General features: G+C 41.8%; 1 protein-coding gene across 1 annotated transcript in view; it reads left to right on the top strand.

Moving 5' to 3' along the window:
* The window catches only part of Mcf2l2 (MCF.2 cell line derived transforming sequence-like 2), a 214,640-nt gene that overhangs the window by 25,064 nt on the left and 172,411 nt on the right, over window positions 1-17,165 (top strand). Inside the window, exons 2-3 of the mRNA XM_070029674.1 lie at window positions 13,443-13,526; window positions 16,638-16,752. Coding sequence (XP_069885775.1) covers window positions 13,443-13,526; window positions 16,638-16,752 — 199 coding nt within the window. The remainder of the gene's footprint in view (window positions 1-13,442; window positions 13,527-16,637; window positions 16,753-17,165) is intronic.

Raw genomic sequence — 17,165 nt, 5'->3', positions numbered from 1 at the left:
ACAATTAGTAATTTACCAAGTATCAGGGAGCTGTAACATGTTTTAACTGTGGGGTTAGTGGGGGAATGTACGAACGGCAAAGTGAACAATGACAAATAGTCATAATACTCAATGTACGTATGTGAAAATGGAAACTAGATGTGATCGGTGGGAAAGGGAGAAGAAGGATGGGAGAGGTGAGTGGCAAATACAGGTGTTAAATTGTAATCCCCTAGTACAACCATTTGTAGATTAAAAAATGAATAAAAAAGATCTGTGCATTCTACTGCTTGTAAGCTGAGCCTTTTAATAAAGCACTGAATACCAGAGACTTGTGCCTTTAATCCTAGCTACTCAGGAGGCTGAGATCTGAGAATTGAGGTTCAGAGTTGGCTGGAGCAGAAAAATCTGTGAGACTGTTATCTTTAATCAACCACCAAAAAGTCATAAGTGGAAGTGTGGCTCAAGTGGTAGAACACCAGCCTTGAATTGAAAGGCCAAGGGAGCCAGGCACTGGTGGCTCACACCTGTAATCCTAGCTACTCAGGAGGCTGAGATCTGAGGATCATGGTTCAAAACCAGCTGGGCAGGAAAGTCTGTGAGACTTATCTTTCTGAAGTTTAAGAACTCTTGCATCTGCTTTTCTAATGCCTTTTATTCACCATTAATTTATAGACAGTCACTGCCAGATGGTATGCCATTATGGGGCAGGTGAAGCATAGCTGTAGCTCATAGTGAAGAAAGGCAATGTATTGTGCTATTTCTGAGCTGGTAATAAGATGGAGAAGTGCGAGTCAAAGTTCCTCTTATAGTGACTTTGTCCCCAGCTCAGCAATTGGTTTCCCTGGACCTCTGGTTTGACAGATGTCTTTCCGGTCTGCTGGCAGTCAGGTCTGGTTTGGTCAGTCTGATTGCGGGAGCTTCATTTGAACTATGGGGGCATGATTTTTGTGTTTCTTGTAACTAATGGAAACAGTTCATCTGTAAAGTGTCGTCAGGGGTTGGTTATGTTCTTTTATTCACACAGAGGTGTGGGACCTGGACCCTGGTCCCAGCTGGTGTGCTGTCCTAACAAATACAGTTGAAATCTTGTTGGTTCACTGGCAGATCTTCTCATTGTTTCTTTCTAGCCATCAATTCTCTGGGAACAGTCATGGTCTGTCAGTGGCACTAGGAGCTACCATTTTTCTCTAGTCCAGACCATTATATTTCTTCTTCTTAACCTAGTTAGTTCACTCGTACTGCACTTGTGTAAAGTCACAATGCAAAGGAAAATTTAAGCACTTTAGTGAGAGGCAAAGATCTCTCTGCCCTTCATTCCTTATCAGCTGCAAGCCAGGACCACACCTAAGTATTTTCAACTCTGCTGTGCAGTCATCTCCACCCGGACCCCAAGATGCCCTCTGACTGGAAAATGGGGAACATAGGAATGCTGTTTGCTGACTTGCAGTGGGATTCCCACAGTCCATGCTGGGTGATTCCAACCTCTGGGGAGCTGGAGTCTGGGTAACCTTCTGCACGTCTACAATTAGAGGTGCAGGGTAAAAGACAGTTGCATGTTTTGTTTGTTTGTTTGTTTGGCAGTACTCTGAACCTTGAATTTGTTAGGCAACCTTGCTCTCTACTACTTGAGCCTAGCTCCTAGTCCTTTAGTGTGTGTGTGTGTGTGTGTGTGTGTGTGTGTGTGTGTGTGTGTGTGTGTGTGTGTGTGTGTGTGTGTGTGTGTATGTGTGCATGTGCACTGATCCTAGGACTTGAACTCAGGTAATGTCCCTGAGCTTTTTCACTCAAGTCTGGTGCTCTACCACTTGAGGCATACTTTCACTCCCAGATTTATGCTGATTCATTGGAAATAGTCTCATTGATTTTCCTGCCGAGGCTGGGTTCGAAGAGCAGTCTGCAGAGCACAGCCTCTTCAGTAGCTAGAATTATAGACATGAGCCACTGGCGCCCAGCTCCCTAGTCCTTTTGTTCTCAGTCTTGTGGTTTTATTCCCAGGCTAACTTCAGATGGAGGTCTTCCTACCTCCACCGCTGAGGAGCTGAAACTGCATGTGTGCCCCACCATGCCTGGCTGATTGTCACACTTCTCATCTTTACCAGGAATAGAAAGGGGACATTTTTTTTTACTAGTGTATGTGTAACCTTGCCCTGCACAGAATTTAGGTTGAAATTGAAGTATCACTTCTTTTTGCTTCATATGGATTACAGAGACAAATTCTTCACTTGTGGTGTCTGCCTGGACAATAAAAGTAGCACTGGCAAGTAGGCCCAGGCAGGCTCAGGAGGCCAGAGCAGATATGCAACAGGCGACAGCCTTGGTGGGTCACCAGTCATTATGTCCAGCTGCTCTTGGGAGAAGGAAACTTGATTTACAGGTGAGGACAGTTAGGCACAGAATATAGCTGGCCTGGCCACTATGCTAGAAGGTGGCAGAAAGGCCTTTGCCTGCATGGCTGCCTGGGTCTGAAACCAGCCTTTTCCAAGGCAATGGGCGGTGCTCCTTTTGGATCAAGGAGTTGCCATCTGTGCAGGAGTGGGCAGCAGAGCCTGCCAGCTGCAGATGGCCACATGTTTCTTTGGGTGCCGATCATAAATGTGCCCTGGCTGGGGGATGGGAAACTGAGCAAGCTCACAGTAGTAGCCTTCATTAAAAAACTGGGTGTATTCGCAGTATTACCTGTGAGTCAGACACTGGGCCTGAGCATCTTTCCTGCCAGTAGGAGTCATGTGGTTCCTTTGCTGGAAGGCTTTAGGGATAACTGTGTCACTCCCTAGCTGGGGACCAAGCACACTCAGCAGAACTTGAGCCAAAGGCACACCAGCTCATTTCTATTCTTAGAAGATGGGGGTGAGGGAGGTGACAAGAGGTGACATGCAGAAAGGGCATGGTACCCATAACCTGACATGCGGAGTTGAAACCTGTTAAAGATAACAGCTACTTAATGATAATAATTAACTGCTTAGAGATAATGATAACAATAATGAAAACAAAAACAAATCATGAAGTTTACTTCATTAGGCAACCATGCCAGGTTAGAGACAAAGGATTGGGAGAATCTCAGAGTCCCATGGGGAGGGACCTGTCAGTCTCTTGGAAGTGGGAGGAGCCTTTGAGCTTCAAGGCCGAGGGGGGTGTCAGAGAGCTCCACCATTTATGGCAAAGCCCTTCTGTCTTTGAGTCAGGAGTGTCACTGCAGGAGCTCAGAGTCTGACTGGGTCTCCATGAGATGGCGCTGACTTAGTTTATTTCTGTTGTCTCTTTTGGGTGTTCTTTCCTTTTATTTTTTTCCTCTCCATTCCAGTTCTTGTGTTTGAACACAGATCTTCAAGCTTGCTGACTGGTGTTGTACCACTTGAGCCACACCTCTAGCCCTGCTGTTGAGTGGTTATTTTGGAGGTGAACTCTAGTGAATTTTTCTGCTTTGGATGGCCTTGAACAGCAGTGTTCCAGATCTCAGCTTCCTGAAAGTAGGATTATAGGAGCCTCTAGCACCTGGCTTACATCTTTAAGATGCTTACCTGAACTTAAGACACATCTCAGATATTAAGATAAAAGAATAATAAGTTGCATTGTATGATGTTTCATCTTCCTTGGGTTTTATCATCTCTTAACAGTGCTCCACCAGCCATGAAATATAATAACCAAGCTCTATTTAAAAGAAATTAAGCATGCCATTTTCCTTGATCTTAGGAGATTACATTCTGTACAGCTTTTTAGTTATATAGCTTCTGCTTTTGCTGAAAGTCTCAGTTGTTCTTGTTGATATTTTATATTTGATTATGGAAAATTTGAGACACAAAATAAAGAATTGTATAATGACCCTCCCCAAGGACTTATCAGCAGCTTACCGCCATGAGCAGTGATGCAGGAGTTCTCTGGACTTGGGTGAATTCGGGGTGAAGGTGGAACTCTGGTCTAGATTTATTATACTCCTTTTCCTCTAGGGGGAAAATGGTAGAATTCACTGAGGAGGAACTTTGAGCTGAAGCTGGCATTTTATCCACCCCCTTCAGGACTTTCAGAAAGAAATATGGGAATGTAACAGATGGAACTCACCTTTTCTGAGCGCCTGGGGTTCCTCCCCCTGACACCTTCCCCCCCAAACATTACCTCCTCTAACCTTGCACCCAGGTGCAAAATGAAACCAAGGCCTGGCAGGGACTTCCCAAATATTGCCTTGGATCAGTCAGCCCAAGAACATCTTGGTGTGACCAAGAGACATTTCTCCACTTATTGTCAGCAACAAGGCTGCTTGGTTTGTGCTTCAGTCTAACCCTCTGGATAGACTCCAGTAGAAAGAGTAACTAGTTTGTTCCTTACCAGTCCCTTGGGAAACAGTTGAATGAGGGAACTGGAGAGAGAACATGAAAACACCTTCCTCTCCCTGGTCCAGGCTGAAGGCCTTCCCTCAGTCCTCCCCAACCTCTTGCACCCCCTTTTCCAATGTAAATGCAGATGGTCAAAGTTCAGTAGTTTGAAGTTTATTTGGTAGTATTGGGGTTTGAACTCAGGGAGCAAGTGCTCTACCACTTGAGCCAAACCCTCAGTCTTTTTTTGCTTTAGTTATTTTTAAGGTAAGATCTTGTGCTTTTGCCTGGTGCTAGCTTCAGATCATGATCCTCCTACCTCCGTCTCATGTCTAGCTAGATTACATGCATGGGCCACCATGCCGAGCATTAACTTTGCTTTTTGACTGATTCTGATTGTTTTAACTGATTCTCCATAATAGATAGAAGAGTTTAAATTCATATCACTTAGGTTTGGGGGCCTGGTTAAGTTGGTAGAGCTCCAGTCAATGAGCAAAGCATCAGGTACTGAGTTCGAGTCCCTGTGTTGCAACAATATAAAGAAAAGAAATTCCTGTCACAGGGCATATATGTCTCTTAAAGGTTAGAGGACATTTGTAGTTCTGTACTTAAAAGATTTGACTTTACATTGGAGACATGTAACTTTTAGTCTAGCTAAGAGAATCTTTAAATAGTGACATGGAAAAGGGCGTCCTCAAACACATTCAACAGCAAGAGGAAGCCTGTTATTCTGGAAGGGGAAAGGAAAGGAGAAAAGGAGGGAGGGGGGAAGGATAGGGATGAGAGGGAAGGATGAGAAATAACAAAGGGAAATAAAACTAAAAAAAGCCACCAATCTAAGATTGGCTTCATAAATCATTTTGAAAAGATCTCTGGTAACTTCTCTTAAGAAGTTTTGTTTGGGAGTTCCGGGAAGATGGCGGAGGAGAAGCTGGAATCTGAACAAGCTCTCGCATAGAAAGCAGTTTTAGAGTTCCAGTGAACAGTCCTAAGCCAGAGAATCACACCAAGTGTGCCATCACAGGACAGAGAGTTAGGCAAGAGAGGGGAAGCCAAGGAAACGCATCAGCTGCCGCTACGGCGGCAGGGTCGCGGCGGTGACCACCACCGCGGGGTCATACCTGAGACACAGAGAGTCGGGGACGAAGGAGCCAGACGCAGCGGACGAGCGGATTCTACTCAACACCAACAAGAACCGACAAGGAGCGGACATCTTCATCCTGCTGTTTGCAGACCAGAGACGACCTAGGATCCAAGACTCGGCGTGAGTACAAGCCCGACGTCCTCACTCCTCAGGGAGCAGAGGAGGGAAGGCCACCCCTCCCCCCCCAGCACCGGTGATCTCCACCTTGGATACCGACAAAGCTCGGAGGAGCTGCTAGCTCCAGCTCAAGCCTTGGAATAAAACGAGTCATTTAGCAGGTCACAAGAACTTAACGGCGAAGTGACCTGCCAGACTCAGCTCCATCCAGGGAAAAGTCACCCAGCTCAGGCGCCAGCCATTGGAGTGCCTTGCCTCACTGGGTAACCAGAGCCAGAGGCTGCCCCTCCCTCTAGCAGCCACCACAATCAATTGAAAAACAGAAACCCTGAGAATGGCTCCAGGCTGGGCGCTGTGAGCTTTATCACAAAATAGCCCCAGGGAAAAGCTACTGTTTGTTGAAAGGCCTCAACTCTACCCAGAACCTAGCCTCACCACCACATCCCCCTCTTTTGTGATTCTCAAAGCCGATCACCCTCCCAGAAAACTAACCTGGGAGGGGGATCTCAAAATCTTGGGTAAAGCAGAGCATTTTTCTGCCTCTTCCAACCAACCGACTTAAGAAACCAATCACGCCACAGGACCTCAAGCTGACCAGAGACTCCAACAAGAGACTGGTTACAGACAAAAGGGAGATACAGGATTCTTCCCACTCCTCCTCCCCCCCCCAAAAAAAAAATCAAAAGACTTTTTTTTCTTTTTTTTCTTTTTTTTTCTTCTTCTTCTTTTCTTTTTTTTTTTGCTTGTTTTTTGTTTTTTGTTACTATATATATATATATATATATATATATATATATAAAAATTTTTTCCCTTTTAAAACTTTTATTAATCTTTAATTTTTGCCTCTTCTGAAAAAATAATCGTTTTCCAGTAACTTTTTTTTTTCTCATCTTATAATTTTTATTTTAGGAATACATGAATGAGCGTTTTCCTTTCTTTTCTTGTCTTCTTTCTCTTTTTCTTTCTTTCTTAATTATCTTTTTGTTTTTTATCTAGCTCTACTGAACTTCTGATCTTTTCTTCTCCCTTTCCCATCCTTAAAGTTTTTCACATCTCCTCTATGTCCCTCCCCTTCTCTGAACATATTCACATTCCTCTCTAAATAGACGGTCTTTTAACCTCTATAATAACATTAATTTTTACGTTTCTATTTTTTTTCTGGTCTCTCTTTATTCCCCTTTCCGTCTCTTCTTTTTCTCTCTCTCTCTACTTGCATCCTACCCAACCCATTTCCTGCATTGTGATTAGGACATAGTTAACTCTCCCTGTGCCTCCCCACACCAATCTATTCCTAATAATTTCTGGTTTTCCAAATTCTTTTCTGCGGTTCGAAGTCCTTTAACATATAGTTGTTTGATGTTGAATAGATGTATCTGTTGAACTAGATTGTATCTGTAGATTATTGACTGTACAAATGCAAACTTTGGTTGATGGTTGCCTTAAGATAGTGTTCTAGCACAAAACTGGTGCAATCTTCATCTCAAATGGGCCGAGTAAGCCGGAAAAACACAAGAAAAATGGCAAATTCGGGTATCTCAATTCCCAATCTTGATAATCAGGGATTAGAACAGATAAAGAATAATCCAGAGGAGAGTTCCCAAATAGCTCTACAAACACTAATAGCAAACATGATAAATGAGAAGTTTGACAATGTACAAAGGACTCTGTATGAGCGTGATAGGGAGAGAGAGGAGGCATCCCAGAAGTTTATACAGGAATATCATAAGCGTGAGGAAGCTACTCAAAAACTGATACAGGATTTGCGTGAACAACTTGAGAATACTCAAAGAGAAAGGGAGGAATGGCGTGAGCAGGCAGAGAACACTCAAAGAGAACTGCAGGAATCCCACGAACGGGAAGAAAGAGAACGGCAGAAATCCCACAGACGGGAGGAAGCTAATCAAAGAGTAATTCAGGAATTGAGAGACCAGGTAGAGAATACACAAAGATCACTAAAGGCATTCATGGAATCCATTAACAAAGAGCTGAAGGAAGTCAGGGAGACCACAAAGGGAATGCTGAATGGAACCCAACAGAAGGAATGGGAGTCCAAAGAAACCATAACCAATCAACTAAGTGATTTGAGAACAAACACTGAACACCAAATTAAGGAAGTAAAGAAATTCATACAAGACCTAAAACAGAGCTTCAACAAAGAACTTGAAGCCATCAAAGCTGACCAATTAGAAGGAAAAGAGATAAAAAACAAAGTAGAGAGTCTTGACAGCAGGTTAGACCATGCAGAAGATCGAATCTCAGGGATTGAAGACAGCCTAGATATTATAGAGAAAGAACATACAACCATCCAAGACAAGTCCAAGAAATATGATAGGTCTATCCAACACCTGGAAGACACCATCAGAAGGCCCAATCTAAGGATAATGGGTGTAGAGGAGCACCTAGAAACAGAAGTTAATGGTCTAGGAAATTTGTTTAACAGGATCCTAGCAGAGAACTTCCCAAACATACAAAAAGATAGGCCTATTCAGATACAAGAAGCTTTTAGAACCCCAAATAGACCAGACCAGAATAGGACATCCCACCGTCACATTATAATCCACACAGGATCAACTCAGAACAAGGAAAAGATCCTTAAAGCTGTCAGGGAGAAAAGGGTAATCACCTATAAAGGGAAACCAATTAGAATCACCTCAGATTTCTCAACAGAGACAATCAAAGCAAGAAGAGCCTGGAATGACGTATGCCATGCCCTAAAAACAAACAACTATCAACCAAGAATACTGTACCCAGCTAAACTCTCCTTCATAACTGAAGGCCAAATAAAAACCTTCCATAGCAAAGAAAAATTGAAACAATACATCTCCACCAAACCAGCCCTGCAAAAGATTCTTAAAGATGTCCTACACATAGAAAACCAACAAGAACGCAACAAAGGCCAAGAAACTGCACACAAACAGAGAATCCAAGAACCTTAGGAAGAACCCAGTTTTCACAGCCCCCAAGAAGGTGGATAACATGGCAGGAACTCCCAAATACCTCTCAGTCCTATCTCTTAACGTTAACGGACTGAACTCTCCAATTAAGCGACATAGACTGTCTAGTTGGATTAAAAAACAAGACCCTTCTATCTGCTGCCTGCAGGAGACACATCTTGCCCATAAAAACAAACACATTTTCAAGGTTAAAGGCTGGAACAAAATCTACCAAGCAAACGGCCCTCATAAACAGGCGGGAGTTGCAATCCTAATACCAGATAAAATAGACTTCAAATTAAAATTCGTGAGAAGAGATAAAGAAGGTCGCTACATACTAATTAAAGGATCTCTCCTTCAGGAGGATATTACTATTCTAAATATCTATTCGCCAAACAATGGAGCACCCAAATTTATCAAAGAAACACTACTTTCCCTGAAATCCCATATAGATCCAAAGACATTAATTGTTGGGGATTTTAACACACCACTCTCCCCACTAGATAGATCAACTCGGCAAAAACTCAACAGAGAAACCGCAGATCTAAACAGCTGCATAGATCAACTAGACTTAACAGACATTTACCGAACATTTCACCCAGCAGCTTCACGTTCTTCTCAGCAGCACATGGAACGTTTTCTAAAATAGACCACATTTTAGGCCACAAAGCAAACTTGTCTAAATTCAGAAACATTGAAGTTATACCTTGCATTCTCTCTGACCACAAGGGAATAAAATTAGAACTCAACACCAAAAGCCACCAAAGAAAGTCCGGTATCACATGGAGGCTGAACAACACACTGCTGAATCATGAGTGGGTCATGGAAGAGATTAGAAAGGAAATTCAAATGTTCATGCTATTCAACAAAAATGAACACACAAATTACCAGCTCCTCTGGGACACAGCAAAGGCAGTACTCAGAGGCAAGTTTATAGCTCTGAGCTCCTACATCAACAAATTGGAGAGATCTGAAACTACAATTTAATGACACATCTAAACCTCCTTGAAAAAGAGCAGCAAGATAAACCCCAATCCAGTAGACGGAAAGAAATAATCAAAATTAAATCAGAATTAAATGAATTAGAATCCAAAAAAACTATAGAAAGAATCAACAAAACAAAGAGTTGGTTCTTCGAAAAACTTAACAAAATTGACAGACCTTAGCAAACCTTATCAGAAAAAGGAGAGAACACACCCAAATTAATAAACTCAGAGATGAGAATGGAAACATCACTACGGAAACAACCAAGATTCAGAACATTATAAGGGAATACTTCTCAAAACTTTATGCTAATAAGTTTGAGAACTTGACAGAAATGGACCTTTTCCTAGCAAATATTGACATGCCAAAACTAAACCAAGATGAGTTAATCCAGCTTAATAGGCCCATATCAAGCATTGAAATAGAAACAGCAATAAGAGACCTCCCAGCTAAGAAAAGTCCAGGACCAGATAGTTTTACAGCGGAATTTTACAAGGCCTTCAAAGCAGAGCTCACACCAATACTCCTCCAACTCTTCAATGAAATTGAAAGAGAAAGCTCACTACTGAACACATTCTATGAAGCCATCATAAACCTCATCCCAAAACCAGGCAGGGACTCATCAAAGAAAGAGAACTATAGACCCATTTCTTTGATGAACATTGATGCAAAACTTCTCAACAAAATTTTGGCCAATCGACTTCAACAATTCATCCAAAAAATCATACACCATGATCAAACAGGATTCATTTCAGGGATGCAAAGCTGGTTCAATATATGCAAATCAATTAATATTATTCATCACATCAACAGGAGCAAGAATAAAAACCACATGGTTATCTCAATAGATGCAGAAAAAGCATTTGACAAGATCCAACACCCCTTTATGATGAAGGTTCTGGAAAAATTAGGAATCCATGGAACATTCCTCAATACAATAAAGGCTGTATATGACAAACCTACAGCCAGCATTATACTCAATGGTGAAAAACTAAAGCCATTTCCTCTTAACTCAGGAACAAGACAAGGATGCCCACTCTCTCCACTTCTCTTCAATCTAGTATTAGAATGCCTAGCTACAGCAATAAGACAAGATGCAGACATAAAGGGGATCCAAATAGGGAAAGAAGAAATAAAACTCTCCCTCTTTGCAGATGACATGATCTTGTATTTAAAGAATCCCATAGACTCCACTCCCAAATTACTCAAGCTGATTCAAAACTTTGGCAAAGTAGCAGGTTATAAAATTAACCCCCAAAAATCAATGGCTTTTCTATATGCCAACAATGAGAAAAGTGTGGCTGAAATTAGGAAAGCAACTCCATTTGTAATAGCCCCACAAAAAATAAAATACCTAGGAATTAACTTAACCAAAGAAGTGAAGGACCTCTATGATGAAAACTTTAAAATCTTGAAAAAGGAAATCAACACAGAACTTAAAAAATGGCAAAACCTCCCATGCTCCTGGATTGGCAAGATTAACATCGTGAAAATGGCAATACTTCCCAAGGCTATCTACAAATTCAACGCGATACCTATCAAAATTCCACCCTCATTCTTCAAGGAAATAGAAGAGGCAATCCAAAAATTCATATGGAACAATAAAAGACCCCGAATAGCAAAAACGCTCCTCAACGGAAAGAACACTGCTGGAGGAATATCAATACCAAATTTCAAACTCTACTATAAAGCCATAGTAATCAAAACAGCTTGGTATTGGCATAAGAACAGACCTCAGGACCAATGGAATAGAATTGAAAACCCAGAAATGAACCTACAGACCTATAGCCATCTAATCTTCGATAAGGAAGCTAAAACAATAGAATGGAAGAAAGACAGCCTCTTCAGTAAATGGTGCTGGGAAAATTGGTTAACTACATGTAGAAAACTAAAGCTAGATCCTTATATATCACCCTGCACCAGAATCAACTCCAAATGGATCAAAGACCTTGAACTCAAAGCAGACACTCTGAAAACATTACAGGATGGAATAGGAGAAACCCTAGGTCTCCTTGGCTCAGGCCGAAATTTTCTGAATAGAGACCCGGAAGCACAACAAATCAAAGAAAGGTTGGACAAATGGGATTGCATAAGATTGCAGAGCTTCTGCAGGGCAAATGACATAGCTGGCAAGATCAATAGAAAGCCCACCGATTGGGAGAAGATCTTTACTAGCCATACAACGGACAAGGGTCTCATATCTAAAATATACTTGGAACTCAAAAAATTAAACCACCCAACAACAAATCCTCAAAGAAACAACTGCCCAATAAATAAGTGGGCGAAAGACTTAAAGAGAAGCTTCTCTGAAGAAGAAAGAAGGATGGCCAATAGACACATGAAGAAATGTTCAACATCCCTAGCCATAAAAGAAATGCAAATCAAAACAACATTGAGATATCACCTCACTCCAGTTAGAACAGCAAAAATCAAGAACTCTAACAACAACAGATGCTGGAGGGGATGTGGACAGAAAGGAACCTTACTTCATTGTTGGTGGGAATGTAAACTTGTTCAACCACTTTGGAAAGCAGTATGGAGATTCCTCAAAAGACTTCACATAGATCTCCCCTATGATCCAGCAATCCCACTTTTGGGCATTTACCCAAATGTTTACAAACAAGACCACACTGAAGCTACCAGCACAACTATGTTTATTGCAGCATTATTTACCATAGCTAAGATATGGAACCAACCCAGATGCCCCTCAGTAGATGAATGGATCAAGAAAATGTGGTATATATACACAATGGAATTCTATGCCTCCATCAGAAAGAATGACATTTCCCCATTTGTTAGGAAATGGAAAGGTTTGGAAAAAATTATATTAAGTGAAGTAAGCCAGGCCCAAAGAAGCATAGGTCCCATGGTTTCCCTTATTTGCAATATATAGTATAGGTATGAGTCAAGCGGAAAAGGTCAGATAATGTGATGTTAGGAAAATGAACCCTTAAATATGTATTTTAATGTTTTCGTTTCTTTCATGCATGTGTTTCTAATGCATTCATAAGATTATTTCTTTGTTGCTTTGTATGTCCCTCCCCCACAGTGTAACCCCCGCTTTCACTATATTTGATGTCAGTATAACATGTGGAGGAGATGGGGACAAACAAGTCGTTTAAGGATACAGGTGGACCTGTTGCAACAATGAGAAGTACAAAATGTCATGTCAAAACCAGCTTTACAATGTCGGTGTGTGGGGGGGGAGGGGGGTATAACTGGGTTGGGGGAGGGGGGAGGCGGGGAAGGGAGGTGAAGGGTAAACAAAGGAGGAGGCTGCAATGCTTGGTAAGAAATGTATGCATTATCCTGCCCATGTAATTGTAGCCCCTCTGTACAGTATGTTCTCAAATAAAATAAAATTAAAAAAAAAAAGAAGTTTTGTTTGTGTGGAGGGGAAGGGGAAAAACAAATCGTTTAAATAGGGATACAGGTGGACCCATTGCAACAATGAGATGTACAAGTCGTTATGTTGAAAATGAACTTTACAACTTTGGTGGGGGAGGTGGGGGGGCGGGGAGGATGGGGGCGCGGGGGGAGGATGGGAAGGGATGGGAAGGGGAAACAAAGGAGGAGGCTACAATGCTTGATAAGAAATGTACTCATTATCTTGCCCATGTAATTGTAACCCCTCTGTACAGTATTTTCACAATAAAAAAAAGAAGTTTTGTTTGTATTTAAAGTGTCCTTCTACCCCAAAGGAGTCATGAAGCCATCTAATGGGGACTTAACCTTCTGCTACCAATACCCCTGCATCCTTGCATGGACTCTAGGCATGTCCCAGGTTTGTGAGGATAAGCTTGGCACCCCAACCTGTGTAGCCCTATGGCCTCAGAATCCCCTCCAGAGACTATGGCACCTTTACATCTATCCTGCTCCATCCCAGAACTTTGGTGGTAGAACTTTCTGCTTTCTCTCTTTAGTTTCCTGTTTCAGTCTGTGAGGATTTAACTTAACCCTGTTTCATTTGTGCAGAGGAGATTATGCAGCAGGACGTCAGGCCTCTGGTGGCAGTGGACATCATAGAGCAACTTCATCGAAGGTTCGCCATTCTCTCAGGTAAGGGAAAAAGGCAGTTGCCTTTCTGTATATTGTTGGGGTTCCTTCTGGGAACAGCATGCACAAAATATCCCCCCCCTCACTGGAGTATAAACTAAGGACTTGTGCTCTCACTTGACTTTTTTACTCAAGGCTGATACTCTGCCACTTAGATCACACCTGCACTTCCAGCTTTTTGCTGATTAACTGGAGAAATGAGCCTCCAAGATTTGTCTGCCTGGCCTGACTTTCAGCAATGATTCACAGATCTCAGCCTCCCGAGCAGCTAGGGTTATGGGTAGAAGCTCTTGGGTTCAGAGTGCTCCACTTTCTATGAATGGAAGGTGGTTAGGGAAAAAGGAATTGGAAATAAGTTGGTCATGTATCAGTGTTTACCATATTACCTTTCTTGTAATTATGAAGAATTACTTCTGTGTATTTCTTTTTCTTTGTTCTTTTTCTTTGAACTCAGGGCCTTGTGCCAGCTAAGCAAGCAGTCAAGCCACACCTGCAGCCCTGTTTTGTTTTGTTTTTTAAACTGATTATGTATATGTGTATATGTGTGCATATATGTGTGTTGCATTAGTTATACAGGAGGTTTGGTGTGACATTTCCATGTCTATACACACTTCTTGAACAACTTCACCTTCTCTATCCCTGTCAGGTACCCCTTTCTCTTTTCCTAAAACAAGTTGAACAGATTTCATTGTATTTATCCATACAAACCAACTAGTTAGACCCTATTCATCCTCATCCCCTCCCATGTGAGCTGGTTCCCCCCTGCTGGTGCCCACATCTCCCACACAGCCTGTGTATTTCCTTTCATGGTTATTTCTCCCTTGCAATCATCATGTCTAAATCAATGTCCCCTCATCAGAGCTTTAATCCTTTTGAAAATAATTAAAAATAAAGGGCTAGAGTAATCTTATGTTTTGGAGTGTCTGTTGTAATGTAAAGGAAAAAATAAAGGAAGATAATTTTATATTGTAAAGCAGGATATCCTTCAGCAAAGTGTATTTCTATAGAAGTGATAAGGGGAGGACATCCATACCCGAGGCCAAGCGCGTGTGACAGGTGCAGACACTGGGTTGGTGTGAGTGTTGCATGGCCGAGCGGCGGTGCAATAGTAATTTTCTGAAAATTTCAACTATTATTGAGTGTCAGTTTTGAACACGGTGAAGTCATTCACCATGAATTTATAGGGTGAATTCATTCCTGGAAAATCTAGTATGTATTAAAAACATTTAAAATAATATTTACTGAAATGTTTATCTGCTGCTGTTGTTGGAGATGGCACTGTTTTTTGTTCTTGTGTTTTTTTCCCCTTAGTTTTTTTGGTATTGTTTGTTCATTTATTTGTCTTTTAGGGGGGACAGGGGAGCACAGAAATGGAGGGACAAAGGATGAACAAATGCAGCAGTGATACTCACTTGACACTGTTGAAAATGAACTATACAACTTGTGGGTAGGGACGGGAGGGAATAACTAGGAGAAAGCAAGGGAAAGGGTGACATTGTCCAAAAAGAAATGTTCCCTTTACTTGATTTATGCAACTGCAACTCTCTGTACATCGCCTTAATAATAACAATAAACCATTAAGAAATTATGAACACCAAGAAAACTGTTCAACAGTTCTCCATGAAGCCAGATGTGGTCATTCATACCTGTAATCCCAGAATTCAAGAGGGTAAGGCATGAGGATTACAACTTTGAGATCAGCTTGGAGTACAAACCAACTGAAAATCAAACAACTAACAACAATATTTCTTCTAAAGTTTTTTATGGCTATATAAAATTGAGTTATATTCTAAGTTCAGAGCATCACAACTGGAAATGGATTTCTCACTTATATTAAGTCTCTCATAAGGTATTCACATATCTAAAACTGGATCATTTTCTTAAAAAATGTGGAACAAGTTAGTTGGTATCCCAGGCTCAGGGATTTCTAAATGTAAAAGCAATTCTCTCTGAGAGGAGACAGAACTGGATAGCAGAAGTCCAAGGGCAGCAGGCGCCTCCCTCTCTCCCTGTCTCTGTCTTATGCTGTGGTCTTCACATTCTCCTGAAGGAAGTCCTGGCCCAAGCCAGCATGTTAGCTGGGGACCATAACCTTATATGCACATCCACGTGTTGCTAGTGTGTTTTGTAATAAGAATAGTTCTGTGACATTTAATGAAAATGCAAAAAAATTGTATTAGGATAATTGAAGTTCCTTTCATTTATGTTAGCACTGTCCATAGTACTGATTAATTTCAAGTTTACTAATGAACTTCTGAACAGTCGTTCTTTGTCTTGCATTACTGTGTTTTCTCACAAGATGGCACTACATGCCTTGCTGTGGATGAAACATGGGCAAACAGAAGCCTAATTTGGTTTCTGGGTATGTCTGCCTATTACAAAGAATATTCAAACACTGGTAGATGTTCACTATTAACCTTGGGGCTTCCCTGGTGTTCAGAATTGGTAGTAATGAAGAAAGAAAAACATGTTCTCCATTTCGGTGGTTTAAACTTCACTTCTGTCAATGTAAAAGGAAATTTAAAGGGCTGGGGACATAGCTCAGAAGTAGAACACTTGGCTAGTGTGGGTGAGGCCATCTCCAATACTGAAGAAGAAAATGAAGATTAAATAACACAATCACATCCTAATGAATATCTTAGGGAGTTTGGCTCCTCAAAATGTTTTAGCTATTCACTCCACAAATGTTAGCCACACAATTAAAATGCATCAAAAATTTTAGCTTTACTGAATGCATAGATTCTTCTAGTTCACTCAGGGTTCCAGAATGGCCTTCAGTTGTGAAACTGCCAAGAAGGATAAAAGCGGAAGCTAAACCATCCTTGCCAATCTCTAAGTGAGGTAGCTCAAAATGCTGGCCACAACACAGTATTATTACGTATACTCTATATAACACGGTGAGCATAACCTTTTATATATCTTCAAAATACTCAAAGACTGAATTTTTGCAGTGCTGTTGAGCAGTGAAGGGGAAGACAGAGTTCAGTATTCATTTGACATGTCCAGCCTGACATGACACAGGCAGAAACAGGGAAGGGCCATACTACCTCTCCATCCAGCTGGATGGCAGTTCAAGTACCTTCTTGACCATACTTCTTGTTGCTGTTGTTGCAGGAGGCCGAGGGAAGGATGGTGCTCCCATCATCACGTTCCCAGAGTTTGTGGGGTTCAAACACATCCCAGAGGATGACTTCCTGAATGTCGTGACCTACCTAACTAGCATCCCCAGGTGAACACAGCTCCACTGCCTTCTCACCCTGACCTTGCTCCACGCGCTCCGCCATCCATGCTGACTCATAACTCAGAAGCACTGTCTGCCGCTCAGCACATCCACGGTGGATATAGAAGATTAGCAGACAGTGATGAACAGGCATCAGTTTCGACTTGCTGGGCAATAGGACGTCCTCAGCAAACATTACTGAGGGATTGCAAAGCTGACTGACAGACGCAGCTGTCTGGGGTCATGAGGGCTTGTTGCTGTCACTTGGCATTGAGTCGGCTTTCTGGTGCCTGTTGCCTAGGGCACATGACCATTGCTCAACACCATGCCAAGTGCTTTTCTATTTCTCTCTCCTGAGTGAGAACACCAGGGCACAGATTCTATAATTACCTAAGTGGAAGGACTATAGCATACAGCAAGAT

This window comes from Dipodomys merriami, unplaced genomic scaffold, assembly GCF_024711535.1.
Source record: "Dipodomys merriami isolate MVZ:Mamm:240054 unplaced genomic scaffold, mDipMer1.0.p SCAF_2, whole genome shotgun sequence".
NCBI classification, from domain to species: Eukaryota; Metazoa; Chordata; class Mammalia; order Rodentia; family Heteromyidae; genus Dipodomys; species Dipodomys merriami.
The sequence above is the reverse complement of the archived record's forward strand: the minus strand, read 5'-3'. Positions and strand labels throughout refer to the sequence as shown.